We start from the raw sequence: 19,301 nt of genomic DNA, 5'->3' as shown, positions 1-19,301 counted from the left end.
ACCAAGGCAGAGTAAGCCCACTGTAGCCAATTTCTCTCACTGTGAGTTTACTCAGAGGACAATATCAAAAACTAAAAGGAAATGTCTGAGGAATCTGAAAAGTAAGGAAAAACAGTCATTATGGAAAGGAAATTCAAAATTTAAAAGAAGTAACCAAAACAGGAGTGAGAGTACCATTTCTTTTCTCCCATGCAAGCCAAAGCCAGAACTCAATCAGCAAAAACTGAGCAAAATCCCTGTGTTTCTGACCATAAGATTGGTAAAAGGCATTTCTGCAAGTCACAGGGTTGAGAGTAATCTTTATTTTTTCTTTTGTTTTATTCTTGTTCTCTCTCAACTATTCCCCATGGTGGGCTTCCATCACAGAGCTACAGCAGTATGGCAGGCTAATATTCCTACACAAACTCCATTTCTGTGGTCATAAAAAGGAGTAACTCATCTGTAGAGAAACCCCAACTTTCTTGGTAAAGCCTCAGTAAAAAAGGGAGACAAAGAGTGTGGGAGGAACCTGGAAAGGAAAGCACTGGAGAAGATCCCACATTCTGTGTATGAACAGGCCTAAGTCTTATATGTGCAAGATAGACACAAAGCCTTGTGCATTGAACTACAACTGAAAAGACAACTCAATTTCCAGATTAACCCCTGAATGGCGTATGCATGAAACAAACCAATGCAGCACAGCAGAGGTTTGAAAACCACCCTGGCAATTTAACTATCACTCATACAGAAAGCAAGATGGAATCTAAACCGCCGATCACCTACCTAAACAAAACGAAACAAAAAATATTCTCCAGATAATCTGAACAGAACCCAGGGTCTTACAAAATATAATATTCAAAATGCCCAAGATACAACCCATCAATTACTCGTTACAAATCCAGGAAAATGTGAAAACTTTTCAAATGAACATACCATCAACAAAAACCAATTGTAAAATCTAGATGTTGGAATTAGGCAACAGATTTTAAAGCAACTACTGTAACTGTGCTCCATGGGGGTAAAAGGTAAATACATTTAAAATTAATAGAGACAGAAATACTGAGTATAAATACAGGAACTATAAAATAAGAATCAAATGAAAATTTTAGGAAAAATACAGTAACTTGCATAAGTCACTGAACTCAATCAGTATCAAACTGAAGATAAAAGGATAAGAGTCCAAAAGAACACAGAAACTACTTAATGTAAAGAAGAGAAAAGATATTGATATCAAAAGAACAGAGTCAAGGGGACCTGTAAGACAAAATGAGAAGGTCTAACATATAATTGGAATCTCAGAGGAAAGGAAAAAGAGATTACTGCTTTGATGAATAGCTAACAAAATAGATTCAGAAGAATAAAAAGGGATTCAGGGATAAAAAGCAACATTATATACTGAGAAAAGGGTCAATTCACCAAGATAACAATTATAAATGCTTAAGACCCTAACAATACCACTTCAAAAAAATCAAAACAAACAAAAAAGAGAGGCAAAACAAAAGTCTTCCATAACCAAAAGTAGAAATAAAATCATATTTCAACAGTCTTTTTTTAAAATATTTTTATTTATTTTTACTTTTTTTTTTTTTTTCAAAGTTTATTTATTTTTGGGACAGAGAGAGACAGAGCATGAACAGGGGAGGGGCAGAGAGAGAGGGAGACACAGAATTGGAAACAGGCTCCAGGCTCTGAGCCATCAGCCCAGAGCCTGAAGCGGGGCTCGAACTCACGGACCACGAGATCGTGACCTGGCTGAAGTCGGACGCTTAACCGACTGCGCCACCCAGGCGCCCTATTTTTAATATTTTTAATGTTTATTTATTTTTGACAGAGAGAGGGAAAGACAGAGAATGAGTGGCTGAGGGGCAGATAGAGAGGGAGACACGGAACTAGAAGCAGCTTCCAGGCTCTGAGCTGTCAGCACAGAGCCGGACACAGGGGCTTGAACCTATGAACTGTGAGATCACGACCTGGGCTGACATGGAACGCTTACCAACTGAGCCACCCAGGAATCCCTAAAAATTTTTATTTATTTTTAAGAGAGAATGCAAGCAGGGGTGGGGAGAGAGAGAAGGGGTCAGAGGACCCAAAGTAGGCTCTGCGCTCAGAGCAGCGAGACCAATGTGGGTCCCAAATCCACAAACTGTGAGATCATGACCCGAGCTGAAGTCACACACTCAACCAACTGAGCCACCCGGGTGCCCCCCAGATTTCAACATTCCTAATAATCAATAGAACAAGGAGACAAAACACACACACACAGAGCAAAAATATAGAAAACCAAAAAAAAAAAAAAAAACAACAACAACAACAACAAAAAAACTATCAAGTTTGATCTAAATGACACTCACAGAACACTCCAATGGAAACTACAGAATCTTTTCAATGCACCTGGATATTTACCAAGGCAGATCATATTCCAGACCATAAAAGAAATCATAACAAATCTAAAAGAATTAAAATTAGGGGCGTCTGGGTGGCTCACAGCAGTTAAGCGTCCGACTTCAGCTCAGGTCATGATCTCACAGTTTGTGGGTGCGAGCCCTGCATTGGGCTCTGTGCTGACAGCTCAGAGCCTGGAGCCTGCTTCAGATTCTGTGTCTCCCTCTCTCTTTCTGCCCCTCCCCAGCTTGCACTCTGTCTCTTTCTCTCTCAAAAACACTAAATAAAACATTAAAAAAAAAAAAAGAAAAAAAGAAAAGAAAGTTATATAAAATATGTTCTCTTACTAGAATTAAGCTATAAATCAAAAACCGAAAAATTTCTGAAAACTTTAAGCAAAGTTGGGAATGTCAAAACACATTTAAAAATAATTCTTAGCTAAACACAAGAACACAAAAGAAATCAGATGTACTTTTAAAAGTGAATGAACAAGTAGATACATTATATGAAAATTTGAGGGATCAGCTGAAGTGGTGCTTAAAGGGAAATATATACCAGAAAATATTTATATTAGAAAAGATACAAGGCTCAAATCAGTGACATAAATCTCAACCTTGACAAAACAGTAAAAAAAGAAATCCCACTCGAAGCAAATTTTAAAAGGTAATGAAGAAAAGTTAATGAACAAACATCAAAACGAAACTAAAACAAAAGAAAAATCAATAAAATCAAAAGTTAGATATTTGAAAAATATTATTAAAATTGATACACTTAATGCTACACTGACCTAAATACATAAATAATAGATCAGAGAGAGAACACAAAATACCAGTTCCAGAAAGATAAACTACCAAAGCTCATTCAAGAAGAAACAGACGAACTGAATAGTCCTACATCCAGTAAAGAATTAAATTCTTATGTCACAGAGATAAAAGCTATACCACAGGGGACATAGTCAATGGGACTGTAACAGCATCGTACAAGTGACAGTAGCTACCTTCGTGGTGAGCACCACGTAACATAAAGACGTTGAACCACCATGTTGTACAGCTGAAACTAATGGAACATGGTGTGCCAACTACACCTCAATTACAAAAAAATAAATTCTTAGTTAAAACCTTCAAACAAAGAAAACTGCAGGCCCAGAAAGCCTCAACGACAAATTATATGGAAGATTTATGAACCAAACAACAGTAATTCTAAATAATCACTTCCATCTCTACCTCCCACAAAACAAGAGAAATCATTTTACGAGGCCACCATTAACCTGACACAAAAGCCACAACAAAATTTATAAGAATAGAAAACTAAAGGCCAATACCCCCTCATGAATACAGATGCAAAAATATTTTTAAAAAATTAATTCAGCAACTCAAACATAGCAATACAGAAAGGAGATAATACATCATGGCCAAAATGAGGTTTGTCCTGGGAATATAACTCTACTTCAAGATATGAAAATAGATCATTATAGCTCAGGACATTAAGAAAAAAAAGAAGAAAAAGAATATAATCATCTCAAGAGATACAGAAAAATCATGATAAAATTCAACATCCGTTCATGATAAATATTCCTGGCAAACAGGGAAGAGAATTTCCTTAACCTGAAAAAACATGTCCAATAAAAGCCTAACCCTAAAAATATCCTATTAATGTTGAAAGACTATAAGCATTCCCCACAAGATCAGGACAAGGCAAGTATGTTTGCTGTCACCACTGTATACACCATCATTCTGCAAATTCTTGCAAGTACAACAAAACAAGAGAAAGTAGGAAGAAAAGAAAAAGAAAAGAAAAAAAGAAATGGACACACTTTGGAAACAAAAAAGGATTAGTGGCTCTCGTGGGGCAACCAGATTAGGTGGAAGTCAGTGGCACGGGCAGTGAAAGAGTTCACCCAAGACAGAATAAAAATGACAGAGGTGTCTTAAATACACTGCAAGGAAGCAGCAGGCAGGACAGCAAAGGAGAGGCTATCTACCAGAAGGCAGTGGTGGGGGGTTGTAGTTATGGGGGCAGTGAGGAGGTATTAGAACACATAGCATTTTCCTTTTTTGGTAACTGTGCCTGATTGTAAGTAGCCCATTGGTCAATTAGAGCTTATGGCTATTTTGAGGTGGGTTGCCTAATAAGCCTGTTTGCATTCAGCCCAGCAGTCACTGTGGGACCTTTTACATGATACAAGTTTTCCACTGCTCAAGTCTGTTGCCTAAAAGTGGCCTCTACAACTCTGCTGACATGACTGGCCCTCCAGTTTGGAATCTCCAAACATAATCTCTTAAAAATAAAGAGAGACTTGGGGCGCCTGGGTGGCGCAGTCGGTTAAGCGTCCGACTTCAGCCAGGTCACGATCTCGCGGTCCGTGAGTTCGAGCCCCGCGTCGGGCTCTGGGCTGATGGCTCAGAGCCTGGAGCCTGTTTCGGATTCTGTGTCTCCCTCTCTCTCTGCCCCTCCCCCGTTCATGCTCTGTCTCTCTCTGTCCCAAAAATAAATAAAAACGTTGAAAAAAAAAATAAATAAAGAGAGACTTTTGGCAAGTTTGTTGAAACAAAATTTATATATATATATATATATATATATATATATTTTTTTTTGTTGTTGTTGTTGTTGTTGTTTGTTTGTTTGTTTAAACGTTTATTTTTGGGACAGAGAGAGACAGAGCATGAACGGGGGAGGGGCAGAGAGAGAGGGAGACGCAGAATCGGAAGCAGGCTCCAGGCTCTGAGCCATCAGCCCAGAGCCCGATGCAGGGCTCGAACTCATGGACCGCGAGATCGTGACCTGAGCTGAAGTCGGACGCCTAACCGACTGAGCCACCCAGGCGCCCCCAAAATTTATATTTAAATATCAATTGTTTTTCTACAAACTAGTAAACAATGAATGAATACTAATGTGTTTTAAACAACATTTTCAATAGCACCAAAACCAAACTATTTAGTTGTAATAATGTGCAGGGTTTGTATGCAGAAAACTATAAAACTGTTAAAAAAAAATTTAAAGCCTAAAATTGGAAAGATAAACCATGTTCATGGAATGAAGTCTCAATATATTCAGATATCAATTTTTCCAAAAATGATCTACAGATTTAATACTATCCTAATCAAAATCTCAACAGGATTTTCCATTGGTACTGGCAAACCTGATTCTAAAACACATATGCAAGAGCAGAAAAAGTAAAGAGCTAAAACCATTTTTTAAAAAAATGGAAGACTACTTGACTTCAAGAGTTTCTATAAAGCTATAAATCAAGACAATGTGTTACAGGAAAAAAAAAAGAAACAGATCAATATAGAATCTAAAAAATAGACACCCTTCTATCAGAAATGGACAGAACCAGCAGTAAGAAATCAGTAAGGACATAGCTGAATTCAAAACACCATCATTCAAATGAATATAAACGGTATCTACAGGCTATCTAATTAGAATATACATTCTTCTCAAAGTCACATGAGACATTCAGCAAGACAGACCAAAATGTGGGTTCTGAACATATCTTAACAAATTTAAAAGAGAAATTAAATAATGTATCTCTTAGACCACAATGGAATTAAACTAGAAATCAGGGGCGCCTGGGTGGCGCAGTCGGTTAAGCGTCCGACTTCAGCCAGGTCACGATCTCGCGGTCCATGAGTTCGAGCCCCGCGTCAGGCTCTGGGCTGATGGCTCAGAGCCTGGAGCCTGTTTCCGATTCTGTGTCTCCCTCTCTCTGCCCCTCCCCCGTTCATGCTCTGTCTCTCTCTGTCCCAAAAATAAATAAACGTTGAAAAAAAAAATAAACTAGAAATCAGTAACAGAGAGATAGCTAGAAAATTCCATAACGCTTAGAGATTAAACAACACACTTTTTTTTTTTAAATGTTTATTTATTTTTGAGAGAGCAAGCAAGCAGGGGAGGGGCAGAGAGAAAGGGGCACAGAGGATCTGAAGCGGGCTCAGCGCACACAGCAGCAAGCCCGACACGGGGCTGGAACTCATGAATCGCGAGATCATGACCTGAGCTGAAGTCAGAAGCCTGACCGAGCCACCCAGGCACCCCTAAACAATACATTTCTAAATAACACATAAGTAAGAAATCTCAAAAAAAAATTCTCAAATATTTTGAAATAAATGAAAATTAAAATATAACTTATCAAAACTTGTGAGATCCAGCACTGCAATAGGGGCATTTATAATAACATTAAATGCATATATTAGCAAAGAGAAAAGATCTACAATCAATAATCCAAGCTTCCATCTTAGGAAACTAGAAAAAGAAGTGCAAATTAAAACCAAAGAAAGCAGAAGAAAAGAAATAATAAAATAAAATTCACCCTAAAATTCATACGGGATCTTCGTTGACCCTAAAAAGCTAAAACAATCTTGAAACAGAAGAAGACAGATGGAGGACTCACGCTTCCTCATTTCAAACGAAGCTACAGTCATCAAAATAGTATGGTAGAAAAAACAGACCAACCAACAGAAAAGACTCTAGAAATAAACCCCTGAAGATATGATCAAATGATTTTTGACCTTTTGAAAGGTGTCAAGACCTTTCAATGAGGGAAGGACAATCTTTTCAACAAGTGGTACTAGGAAAAATGGATTTCCGCATGTAAATGAATGAAGTCAGACACTTACTTTTCACCATACACAAAAGTCACCTCAAAATGGATCAAAGACATGTAAGAACAAAAATTATAAAACTCTCAGAAGAAAACAAAGGGCAATGGGGCGCCTGGGTGGCGCAGTCGGTTAAGCCTCTGACTTCAGCCAGGTCACAATCTCGTGGTCCGTGAGTTCGAGCCCCGCGTCAGGCTCTGGGCTGATGGCTCGGAGCCTGAAGCCTGTTTCCAATTCTGTGTCTCCCTCTCTCTCTGCCCCTCCCCCGTTCATGCACTGTCTCTCTCTGTCCCAAAAATAAATAAAAACGTTGAAAAAAAAAATTAAAAAAAAAAAAAGAAAACAAAGGGCAAGATCTTCATTACATTTGGCAATGACTCGTTGGATATGACATCAAAGGCACGGGCAACATAAAGTAAATTAGACAATTTGGACTTCATCAACATGAAAAACTTCTGTGCATCAAAGCACACTATGAACAAGTCACATATCTTATAAGGGATTAATATCCAGACTATCCAGGGGCGCCTGGGTGGTTCGGTTGGTTAACCTCACCTCAGGTCATGATCTCCCGGTTCGTGAACTTGAGCCCCCATGTTAGGCACTGTGCTGGCGATGCAGAGCCTGCTTAGGATTCTCTCTCACCCTCTCTCTGCCCCTCCCCACACCGTGCCCACAGGCATTCTCTCTCTGTCTCTGCCTCTCTCTCTCCCTCTCTCTCTCAAAATAACCAAACAGTTTTAGAATATATATCCAGACTATCCAGAGAACACCTACAATTCAACAGCAGCAAAAAAATAATAATAATAATAATTTAAAAATTGGCATAGGTCTTGAATAAACATTTCTCCAAAGAAGATCTACAAATGGCCAATAAGCACATGAAAAGACACTCAACATCACTATGATTAGGGCAATGCAAAGCAAAACCACAATAAGATACCCCTTCACACCATTAAAATCATTACCAGGAAGGAAGGAAATAACAGGTGTTGGTGAGGATATGGAGAAACTGAAACAGTCAGGTACTGCTGGTGGAAATGTAAAATGGTGCGGCCACTATGGAAAACAGAATGATGTTTCCTCAAAAAATTAAACATGTAAGTACCATATCCAGAAAGTCCAGTTCTGAGTATATACCCAGAAGAACTAAAAACAGGACATAAAAAGGTAGTTTGTCACTCACGTTCATAGCAGCATTATTCATAATAGCCCAAAAGGTAGAAGTAACCCAAATGTATGTCTATAGATGATGAATGGATAAACAAAATGTGATACATTCATAGAATACATTATAATTCAGCCTTGTAACATGCAGTGCATGTTTGTGACTGGCTTATTTCACTTAGCATAAAGTCTTTAAGGTTCATATATGTTGTAGCATGTATCAGAATTTTTTTAAATTAAATTAATGGATTAATTAATTATTTTTTTAATTTACATCCAAGTTAGTTAGCATATAGTGCAACAGTGATTTTCAGGAATAGATTCCAGCCAAGAGTTTAGGATCCATCAAATTAAAGTCAACACTCCAACACCTTTTCTCATGTTCCTGGATACAGAAGGAAGACAAAGTAGTCTCAGACAGAACATAGATGGTAAAATAAAGCAAAAAGCTTGATACCAATTTATTGCTCTGGTGGGAGGGAGATAAAACAGGCTATGAAAACAAATGAGATGCAAAGTAGTGCATGATTCCACTCATATGAGGTAGTTACGAGTAGTCAAATCGATAGAGACACAAAGCAGAAAGGTGACTGCCAGGGGCTAGGTAAAGGGGAAACGGGAAGCTATGTTTCATGGGTAGAAAGTGTCAGTTTTGACGATATGAAAAAAGTTCTATGGACTAACGGCAGTGAAGACTGCAACATCATGAATGTACTTAATGCCACTAAACAGTATTTAAAAACAGTTAAAATGCTTCATTTCATGTTACGTATATTTTAAAACAATTTAACATGAATAAATAGCTTTAAAAATCCTTGCCTACTTAAATTGTTTCCATTGGCTTCTATTTTCCAGAGAAAGACTCTGACCAGTCAAGACCTTTGAATAAATATTACTCTTCAGTACTAAAATACAAGTATTCAACTCAATAAAGGCTATCCTCAGTATACTATTAAAAAGTACATTTAGGGGTGCCTGGGTGGCTCAGTCTCTTGAGTGTCCAACATCGGCTCAGGTCATGATCTCGCGGTTCATGAGTTTGAGTCCCGTGTCGGGCTCTGTGCTGATGGCTCGAAGCCTGGAGCCTTCTTCAGATTGTGTGTCCCTCCTCCACTCATGCTTGCTCTCTGTCTCTGTCTCTGTCTCTGTCTCTCTCTCTTTCAAAATAACCATTAAAAAGGGTAAACAACTTGCTACTTTTTGATCTTTTGGGGGGAAATCCAGATATGTTCATTTCCCTTTTACAAAATAGGGCATGCACTATCATTATGAAATAAACTTTTCAACACTAGAGTTATCTCTGCCTATCTAATCGCTAGTCTATAAGTTACATGCAAAAAAGGAGGCAAAAAAATTAAGGCTATTAACTATAAGGTTAAAGAAATCTGTTAACAGGGCTTTAGAAATCTAATGGTGAGAAGAACCAGGCCAAAACAAAACAGTATGGACAACTGAAAAAAATGAATAGTAAATATGGATATACAAGAAAAAACAGAAGAGGTCAATTAAATTTGCGGGGGAAAAAAAATGAAGAACTCTTGCCTTGAAATATGATAAACTTCACTAAAAGACTTTAGCATACACTAGAAATTTAATATCATTTAAAACAGAGACAGGTCTAAATATTTCATCAAAAAAAGTTGACTTGATGGTATATATAAAGGAATTGGTTATAAAAACGTCACCATGTGACATGAATCCAGAAAAAATTATTATAATGAAGATACAGTATACTCATTTTTCTTTCAGTCCAAAAGATAGATTTTTGTGCTTAGATTAGTTTTAGAATAATAATCACAAAGGACTGCCACAAGTTTTAATAAGTATCTGTATCTCTGCCAGTAAAAGGAATTAAGTTGGGTATAAGGAAGTGAGGGAAAGTAGGAGAGGAGATTCAGATTGTACCTTTTGCATCATCAGAACCTGAAGCCAAGAGTTTAGGATCCATCAAATTAAAGTCAACACTCCAACACCTTTTCTCATGTTCCTGGATACAGAAGGAAGACAAAGTAGTCTCAGACAGAACATAGATGGTAAAATAAAGCAAAAAGCTTGATACCAATTTATTGCTCTGGTGGGAGGGAGATAAAACAGGCTATGAAAACAAATGAGATGCAAAGTAGTTCCCAAACTTTTTACATATACATATTTTATTGCTTTTGGAAATTCATTTGACACATTCTATAAATGTAAAACAAGTCTGAAGAGATGCTTCAGAAAAGCATTATTTGGTTATTATATATTTTTAAAAGGCTAAATTAGTGGCTAAAATTTGTAACTATAAAGCACATAAACCCCTACAATTATTAAGAAAGTAAAAATGTGGTTCTTAAAACAAGCAAACTAGTATCCTTATTTACCTGATAGACCTTTGACCTCTGTCCTGTGAATCCGTCCCATAGGATGACAGTGCCTTCATAATCACTGCTGGCTAACAGATTCTTATGGTAACTACTCCAACTGATACAGCTGAAAGAAAGAAAGATAGTTAAGCCTTACTTCATGTAAAAGTAAGTAACAACGAATACAAAGAATGTCGATGTGTTCAGAAAAGATTAGAACCCTTTTTAAATGGTCTACATGACTTCATAATCCGTAATCTGCCAACAACATATTTGGGAAAAAATATATCAAATAACTCCCACGTTATTCTACTGAACTACCAAGTAACAACCCTTACCACTATTCACACTGTTCACTAGCCAAAAGATGGACATAAGCCTACAGCTGCCACTGGCCATCTTTCATACATGAGTAAAGCATATCTATGAGTGAAAACAGAAAGCCAACAGGGCACAAAGCATGCCATAGCCGAAAGACAGAGACTTAATCAAATCGTACAGTCCCCTGTATCAAGTTGTGCTGAATGAGATACACTAATAAACTAATTTGAATTGGGTTTCTGTACTCACATCCAAAAACAAACAAACAAACAAAAAATCTTCATATAAGCTTATGACTGAAATTCCAATTGAAAGAATTTAAGTTAGAATTAAGCTTTTAACATTTACGGTTTCAGCTATTCTCAAGTGCTCCAAAACTGAGAACGCATCTAAAAATGTATGCTTTTGGTGAGACACATATGTGAATGAAGCATATGATAAAGCTAATGTATATTAAGGAAAAAGCCACTTAGAAAGCAATTAACCTAGATGATCTCAAAGCACATGAAAATAACAAAGTCTTTTGCTCTCTACTGGCTACGTTCATGCTAAATTTTAGAAACTGTTAACAGTTCATTTGCATGTTTACATATACTTACTAGATTTCTGGGAGAAATTACATGGCAAGTTAAAAGGGTTAAATTTTAGAGTTCGATAAACCTGAGCTCAAATTCTAGCTGTGCCGCTTCACAGTTGTGGTTTGGGGTAGTTTAGTTCACCTTCCAAACCTGTGTGCTCCAAACTGACTTCGGGTGTGCTGACACACTGACCCTTTCAGTCTTTAGTTCATAGCTTCCAGATTTGAACGGCTTCTTCCATTTACTCCAACATCCCATAAAGTATTGCCGTATTTTCACATACGTAATTGACTCAGGTAAAATAGGTATAAGGATAATTCGAAAATGTTCAAAGTTCTAAATAAATATATTATTAGATGCATTCCTTGTATTATTTGATTTTAAGACAGTACCTGAGAATCACTTAGGAAGCTTGTTTAAAAAAGGTAAACCCTCTAATCCACCTTTTCATTACAGTGACATTTCTTAGGAATCTTGATAATGGCCAAGTAGTATGCTAAGTGCACTGTGTGGGATTTATTTAAAATATAATCCTATGAAACAGGTATTACTATTGTGGCCTCCGTTTCATAAATAAGTGGCACGACATGGTGAAGAAACTACCTGCTTGAATCCTTGCTCCTCCAGAGACTAGCTGTGTGATCTTATGCAAGTTAATTAACCTTTCTGTACTTCAGCTTCCTTGTACATAAGATGGGGCAATATCTCATAGTTAAGTCTACTGAAGATAAATCATTTAAGACAATGCTTGCCACATAAGAACTCAATAAAGTTATGTCTTATTCATGCTATTTTCTTTCCACTTAGGATAAAATAACTATAATAGATTCTCGATGACGAGCGCCACTGATGAATGAGTAGGCTCACAAACTATCAGTCTATCATTTTTAGGAATGAATTAGGAAATGAAAAGGAAAGCTATAACAAATACATTACATAAATACTGTAATACTTGCTATATTATTAACACTATTAAAATGAGCATATATACTATATACACACACATACTACATATGTGTGTAAAGTAGGTGAATTCAGGTAAAATAGGTATAATTAGAAAATGTTCAAAGTTCTAAATAAATTTATTATTAGACACTTTCCGTGTATCATTCCATTTTAAGCCAGTGCCTATGAGAATTGTTTAGGAAGCTTGTTTAAAAAATGCAGATTCTAAGATTCCTTTGAGATTCTGGGGGGGCAGATCCGAAGTAATTCCCAGTTCCTGCATTTTTAACAGTACTCCAGGTTTGAAAAGCACTCATTATGAACTCTAACCCTTATTGTATGAAACTTAAATATAAGGCCCTCAATGAAAAGCAGCAGAATATTCTTATGAAAAAGAAAAAAACTCTTAAAACTATAAACAGTTAAAATACTTAGAGAGATGTGCATTGCTAGGGGAAAAGAAATCCTGACTTTCAGGCACTTCATAGGCTATCGTAATCCTTTATTCAACACCCCATGGAAAGCCATTTACGACAAAGATTTTTATTTGATTAAGTGAAACAAAAAGGACTTTCATTGGTCAAACAGGAAAACAATGACTACTAACCCCTACAGGGTAAAAGCAACAGATAACTTTAAAACAGATTCTGAAGTCTCCTCTGTATACAATTCCAGTGTTTTTTTATAACTGAATAAGGAGTCTCACAGAAAGGTAAAACAACAAACTCATACTAATTATAGTCACTGATTGTTATACACACGCTACATGATGTCCAAAAAAATAATCTAAGTACCTGATTTTGGAATTGCAGGTCATTTCATTTTCAGGGTAGTGAATATCCACGGCATCTTGAATGACTGTGCCATATTCATAGACCTTAATCTTCTTTGTAACTCCAGCAATTGCAAAATAGTCACAATCCCGGTCAAATTCAATACTATGGAAGAAAGTGTATATTTGGTCAGGAAGACTATTTGCCTATCCCTGTGACATTTACAATGACAACAGTTCAGAGTTTTTTCTGTTTCTAAAGTCATTCTGTCTACAAGAATAAGAGATCTACTTGAAATGCCCTCAAATTGGAGTAGGCTCTATGTCCAGATAGAGTCATTACCAAGACATATAACAAATTACAAGTGGTAGAGAACTGTGCATAGCTACACAATTCTGCTTATAGATAGTTCTTTTGTTCCTAGAAACTTGACATGTGTCTCAATTCAGCTTTAGTAACCATATTACAACTTACCCAACTGTAAAGCCTAACAAGTTATACTATAAAAGTAGTGACAAAAAATTTAATGGTTTGGTATATTAAAAAATATGTCAAAAGAGAATTACCAATTAATCTTTTCATAAATTCTAACTATTTCCCTTCTACCACTTTGTGGGGATCACAGAATTTCAGTGTTTAACGTTACTTTAATAAATAAATTAGTACACAAACTCAGTTACAGAAGCAATTAAAGACTGATGACAAAGGTTTAAAAAATGGAATCATTAAATTATCATTATGTTCCTTGAATCCATTACTAATCTCTCAAAGATGATCTGATTTTGGGGGCGCCTGGGTGGCGCAGTCGGTTAAGCGTCCGACTTCAGCCAGGTCACGATCTCGCGGTCCGGGAGTTCGAGCCCCGCGTCAGGCTCTGGGCTGATGGCTCAGAGCCTGGAGCCTGTTTCCGATTCTGTGTCTCCCTCTCTCTCTGCCCCTCCCCCGTTCATGCTCTGTCTCTCTCTGTCCCAAAAATAAATAAACGTTGAAAAAAAAATTAAAAAAAAAAAAAAAAAAAAGATGATCTGATTTATTAGACCCCCCCCAATATAGATTTCTTATGCCAAAACCAAGGGAAAAAACTAAAAATCTCCCTTCTCTTAGAATTTCTTAGGGAATTCACTCCTCTCTTACTGACTTTCTATACAAGTTCCAAAATAATATACTTCAAAGAAAAGCAGAAGACCTTATTCACCTTTATAAAACTTAATTTGGAACCTCAACAAAGGTGTTATATGACCAGTAAGAAATTTAAATAACTTAATGTGAAATGAATCATCACATCCATTATTTCTCAACAAGTTAAGCATCTTTTCTATAAGCTTAGCCGTAAGGCCAAAGAATACAGATGAATTTTCACTGATCTACAATTAATTACACAATAATAATAGCTAACATTCACTGACCGCTAAGCATAACCACTGCACATATTAACTCATGTAATCCCCATAATAACCCTATGAGATAGGTATTATCTTTGTCCACATTTTACACATGAGAAAACGAAGGGTTAGAGGGGAAGCAATTTGCCCTAAGTTAATCAGCTAGTAAGTGGATAAGACAATATGTTAATACTCTGCATATATCAAGTAGTCGTTAAATGCATATAAATACCAACATGGCATACTTTTCTTTCTGGATTACCTGTGATATCCTCTTACAGAACAGTTAATGATTAGTTAATAATTTAGTAAAATGCTTGCTAAGCTAATGATGACGAATAAAAGAAATAGGTACACAGAATATTTCACACAAAAACACTTTGAGATGTTCACTTTTCAATACAGCTTTAAATCCTTTATTTTATAGCATTTAAAATAATTTCATTCCATGTCACTGACTATAGCACAAATCAGCAAATACTCCCTCCAATAAAATATGACTATGTGGCAACGCAATGCATTTATTTGTACAACAACTGAAACCAAACTGCTGACTCAGTGTTCCCCTGCACTATGGATTCTAATGCAGCATAACTATGTCGATGCAACTATTCATCTATCCTGACTCAATTTATACCCACAGGCTAATGTCACTGAAGGCGAAATATTATTGTGTCCGACAAAGAACAGTTATCAGAACTGAAATCCCATCCTTAACTTAAAAGGCTGGGTATGGCTGAGACCCCAAAGAAGAACTAGTTAAATTATCTCTAAATACTTTTACTACACCTACAAACAGACATGGCAATAAATCAACAGCATTCCAGTGTTACACCAGAAAAAAATAATAGGCCACTTCCAAACTATATGTTTTTAAGAAAAAATAAATTTAAACACTAGATTATTAAAATAACAGTCCAGGGGCGCCTGGGTGGCGCAGTCGGTTAAGCGTCCGACTTCAGCCAGGTCACGATCTCGCGGTCCGGGAGTTCGAGCCCCGCGTCAGGCTCTGGGCTGATGGCTCGGAGCCTGGAGCCTGTTTCCGAATCTGTGTCTCCCTCTCTCTCTGCCCCTCCCCCGTTCATGCTCTGTCTCTCTCTGCCCCAAAAATAAATAAACGTTGAAAAAATAAATAAATAAAAATAAAATAAAATAAAATAACAGTCCAAAGACACTGCAGTGAGAAAACTTCCATATGAATAAAAATGCTATCTGTCAAAAGAATTGATTTGATGATGTAAATAAGTTAATAAGTCTATTATTTCTTCTGTTGCTACACTGTTATTCAAGACACCTCTCTTTTTTCAACAAAGGTTATTATTTAGCTGCATTAGCTAATTCTTACCTCTCATACTAAAAAATCAACTTTATATTCTGAGTTTATTGTTATTTTCTTACGTCCTGGTTATGTTTTGTTTTTAAATATTGGGATATCAAGGATCTGTACAGTATTCTTTTTTAATATTCTGGGATACTGAGTTTCTTTATAATTTAAAAACAACAAAATTCTAATAGAAATGCTGATCAGAAAGAAAATATTATCTCTAGTGAATTTTTTTAAGTTGTTTTTTTTTTTTTTTGAGAGAGAGAGCGCGCGAGAGCGAGTGGGGGAGGACAAAGGGAGGGAGAGAGAGAATCCCAAGCAGGCTCTCTGCTGCCAGCGCAAAGTCCAACATGGGGGTTGAGTCCACTAACTGTGAGATCGAAACCAAGAGTCAGAGGCTTCACCAGACTGAGCCACCCAGGTGCCCCTCTAGTAAATTTTGATAAAAAGGGAAAGGAAGACAAACAGTTGCCTTTGGGGAAAAAAAAAAAAAAGTATTTCCACATTACTAAGACTCGGGATTTAGGCACTTCGAAACGCTGAATTGTGTGTTCTCAATCTTTAACAGATTTAATCATATCTGATCCCAAACAAACATAATTAGATTCTAAAAACATCTCATGTAACAACTCAAATGAACAATGTAGTTTTCAGGTACAGAGAGCTTTTCAGAGCTACTCCAAAATGGATGGCCTCTTATCTCACAATACAGTATTTCAGCTGCCTTAATTATGAAATCTGATAACCTAAACAAAAATAGTAAACAGTGACTAGTTAAACTGAAACAAAAACAAAATAAAAAGTAATTCATTGAAACATACCTGCTTGTGCAATTAAATTCAAAAAATTTTGTACTAAGTTTCGATTATACAAAATTCATTTCTGCTATTCACTATCACCAGTAATTCTTTTTAAGTTTATTTATTTTGAGAGAGAGAGAGAGAGAGAGAGAGAGAGAGAGAGAGAGAGAGAAAGAGCAAGTGAGCAGGGGATGGGAGGGAGAACCCCAAGCAGACTCCACGCGTTGAGCAGAGCCCAATGTGGGGCTCAAACTTAGAAACCGTGACATCCTGACCGAGCCAAAATCAAGAGACAGACACTTAACCGACCTAGCTACCCTGGCGCCCCTATCACCAGTAATTCTTAAAGTAAGTGGTTTATGAAAGTTTACTGCAATGATAAATTGAGTTTCACAGAACTTTTTAAAATTTCAAAATACACATGGGGCGCCTGGGTGGCTCTGTTGGTTAAGCAACTGACTTCGACTCAGGTCATGATCTCATGGTTGGTGGGTTCGAGCCCCGCATCAGGCTCTGTGCTGACAGCTCGGAGCCTGGAGCCTGCTTCGGATTCTGTGTCTCCCTCTCTCTGCCCCTCCCCCACTTGTGCTCTGTCTCTCTCTCTCTCAAAAATAATAAAATGTAAAAAAAAAAAATTTTTTTTTAATAAAATTTCAAAACACACAAACATTTGCTTTGAAAAATATTAATGGGGACTTATTTTAAACATGGAAATAAACTGCCTTTTTCTTTCATACTTGGACTGTTTCAACTGTTTTTAAAAGTGATTTATTTAAACAGTTTAAAATGCTAATTCAGCTGTAGGAAACTGCCTATAGTCTTTGTCAAAAGGGCCATCAGTCAAGTGATTGAGCCTCCAGGCAAGAGACCATCCAGGCACAGGACAGCTGATTAACGCATACCTCCAGTACAGTGTGGCACAAAACAATGCAAAGATGGCAATATCCCACGAAGGGAATTTTTTCAGTGCTCCCACTGTGTCATACTGTTTTTGCAATTAAAAAACAAGTATTAACAAAGTGGATTAATATCCCTAACACTAGAATCCTATTTATCAAAAGAAAATGTAAAACGAACACAGTTGTTAGAGGTCTAATTCATCACCGTGATAGTGTGCCTCAAGAGATAGAGGCTGCTATTATTTCAAGGAAACAAAGAAATTGGCCATTCTAACGAAAAGAAATAGGCAGATCTTTAAAGAATACAAACACAGGTAAAGTAATTAAGAATTGATGTTATTCCACTGACTTTCTCCCAAATCAATCAATAATAATAGCTAAACCTTCCATACCATACATAATACTATGTATAAAGCACTGCGTTAAGCACCTCATATAAAAATAAATTTACTTTTCAAATCTCCACTGTATATATACATAAGGAAACTAAGTTATACCGATGTTAAGTAATTTGCCCAGACTTCACCAGATAATTCAAATTCAAGCAATCTGGTTCCAGAGTCTATGCTCTCAATCACTATGCAAAACTTCCATTTTAATGAGAACACAAGAACTGGTTTTCAAAGAATATATACAAAGACAAAATAAACATTAATAACATAATTACACATACTATATTATATACATGATAGTAATAAATGATATATTCATCCTGTGTAACAGGTTAAACAGAGGGAGATAAAAAGAGTAAGGTAGTCTCACAGGGTGTATAATTACTGGGAAAGATTATAATCCAGTATCAGCAAATGCCAAATAATAAGGATGAAAGATGCTACAGAAATTCAGGAGTCACTGATTACTGAGGCCTACTGGGAGAAAGTGGATGATGCATGAATAGTCTCACCCATCAAATATCCAGCATGCCTGTTTTTTTTTAATGTTTATTTATTTTTGAGAGAGAGAAAGAGAGAGTGAGTGTGTGCGTGTGGGCATGTGGCAAGTGGGGGAAGGGCAGAGAGAGAGGGTAACTGAGAATTCCAAGCAGGCTCTATGCTGTCAGTGCAGAGCCCGACGTGGGGCTCGAACTCACAAACTGTGAGATCATAACCTGAGCTGAAAGCAAAAGTCGGACGTTTAACTGACTGAGTCACCCAGGCGCCCCCCAGCATGCCTGTTATCTGCCAAATGCTGACCTAGCTGATGGAAATAGGATGGTAAAAAACCAGAACACAACATTTGAGAAATTCACAGAAATATGAATTAGGCATGCATTAACACTAACCCGGACTAGTGCAATAGCTTCTGTAACAGTCTGCTACTCCTGCCTTTCTTCTTTTCTAATCCATTTGAAGAACTGATAAAAAGGTAAATTTTCAAAAACACAGCTCTGTCCACATAATTTTCCTCATTTACTACCATGTAAAATCAATACACCCAATTATTACTGAAGATTCACCACAAACAGGCCTGAATCCCTTCTTAAAACTTTTTAAAAATATGTATATAGGCAATGGTTCAAAGAATGCACAAAGAAAAGCAGAGTCTTCCTCCAAATCCTGCCAAATAAAGCACCCAGTCACCTCCTGGAGGCAACCAATAATTCCAGTTTATGTACGCTACTAGCATTACCCTGTGCATGAACAAGCATCTCTGTATTCATAGTTTTATTACTTAAACACATGGGACGAAATCATACATATTGACTTACACCTTGCCCCCTCCACAGTATCTTGATAATCATTTCATATCAGTACATATTAGGGCAACCTCATTTTTTCCCCAGTGATTGTAGAGAATTCAAACATATGTAT

General features: G+C 36.8%; 1 protein-coding gene across 4 annotated transcripts in view; it reads right to left on the bottom strand.

The window, feature by feature from the left end:
- Positions 1 to 19,301, bottom strand: part of COP1 (COP1 E3 ubiquitin ligase) — a 260,438-nt gene that overhangs the window by 104,153 nt on the left and 136,984 nt on the right. For all 4 annotated transcript variants that reach the window (XM_086694424.1, XM_025920949.2, XM_086694422.1 and 1 more), the window contains exons 12-14: positions 13,107 to 13,250; positions 10,487 to 10,595; positions 10,032 to 10,113 (exon numbers count right to left, since the gene is read on the bottom strand). In XM_086694424.1, coding sequence (XP_086550550.1) covers positions 10,032 to 10,113; positions 10,487 to 10,595; positions 13,107 to 13,250 — 335 coding nt within the window. The remainder of the gene's footprint in view (positions 1 to 10,031; positions 10,114 to 10,486; positions 10,596 to 13,106; positions 13,251 to 19,301) is intronic.

The sequence above is a fragment of the Puma concolor genome, chromosome E4 (assembly GCF_028749965.1).
Source record: "Puma concolor isolate L17-30 chromosome E4, mPumCon1.1.hap2, whole genome shotgun sequence".
Lineage (NCBI taxonomy): Eukaryota > Metazoa > Chordata > Mammalia > Carnivora > Felidae > Puma > Puma concolor.
The sequence above is the reverse complement of the archived record's forward strand: the minus strand, read 5'-3'. Positions and strand labels throughout refer to the sequence as shown.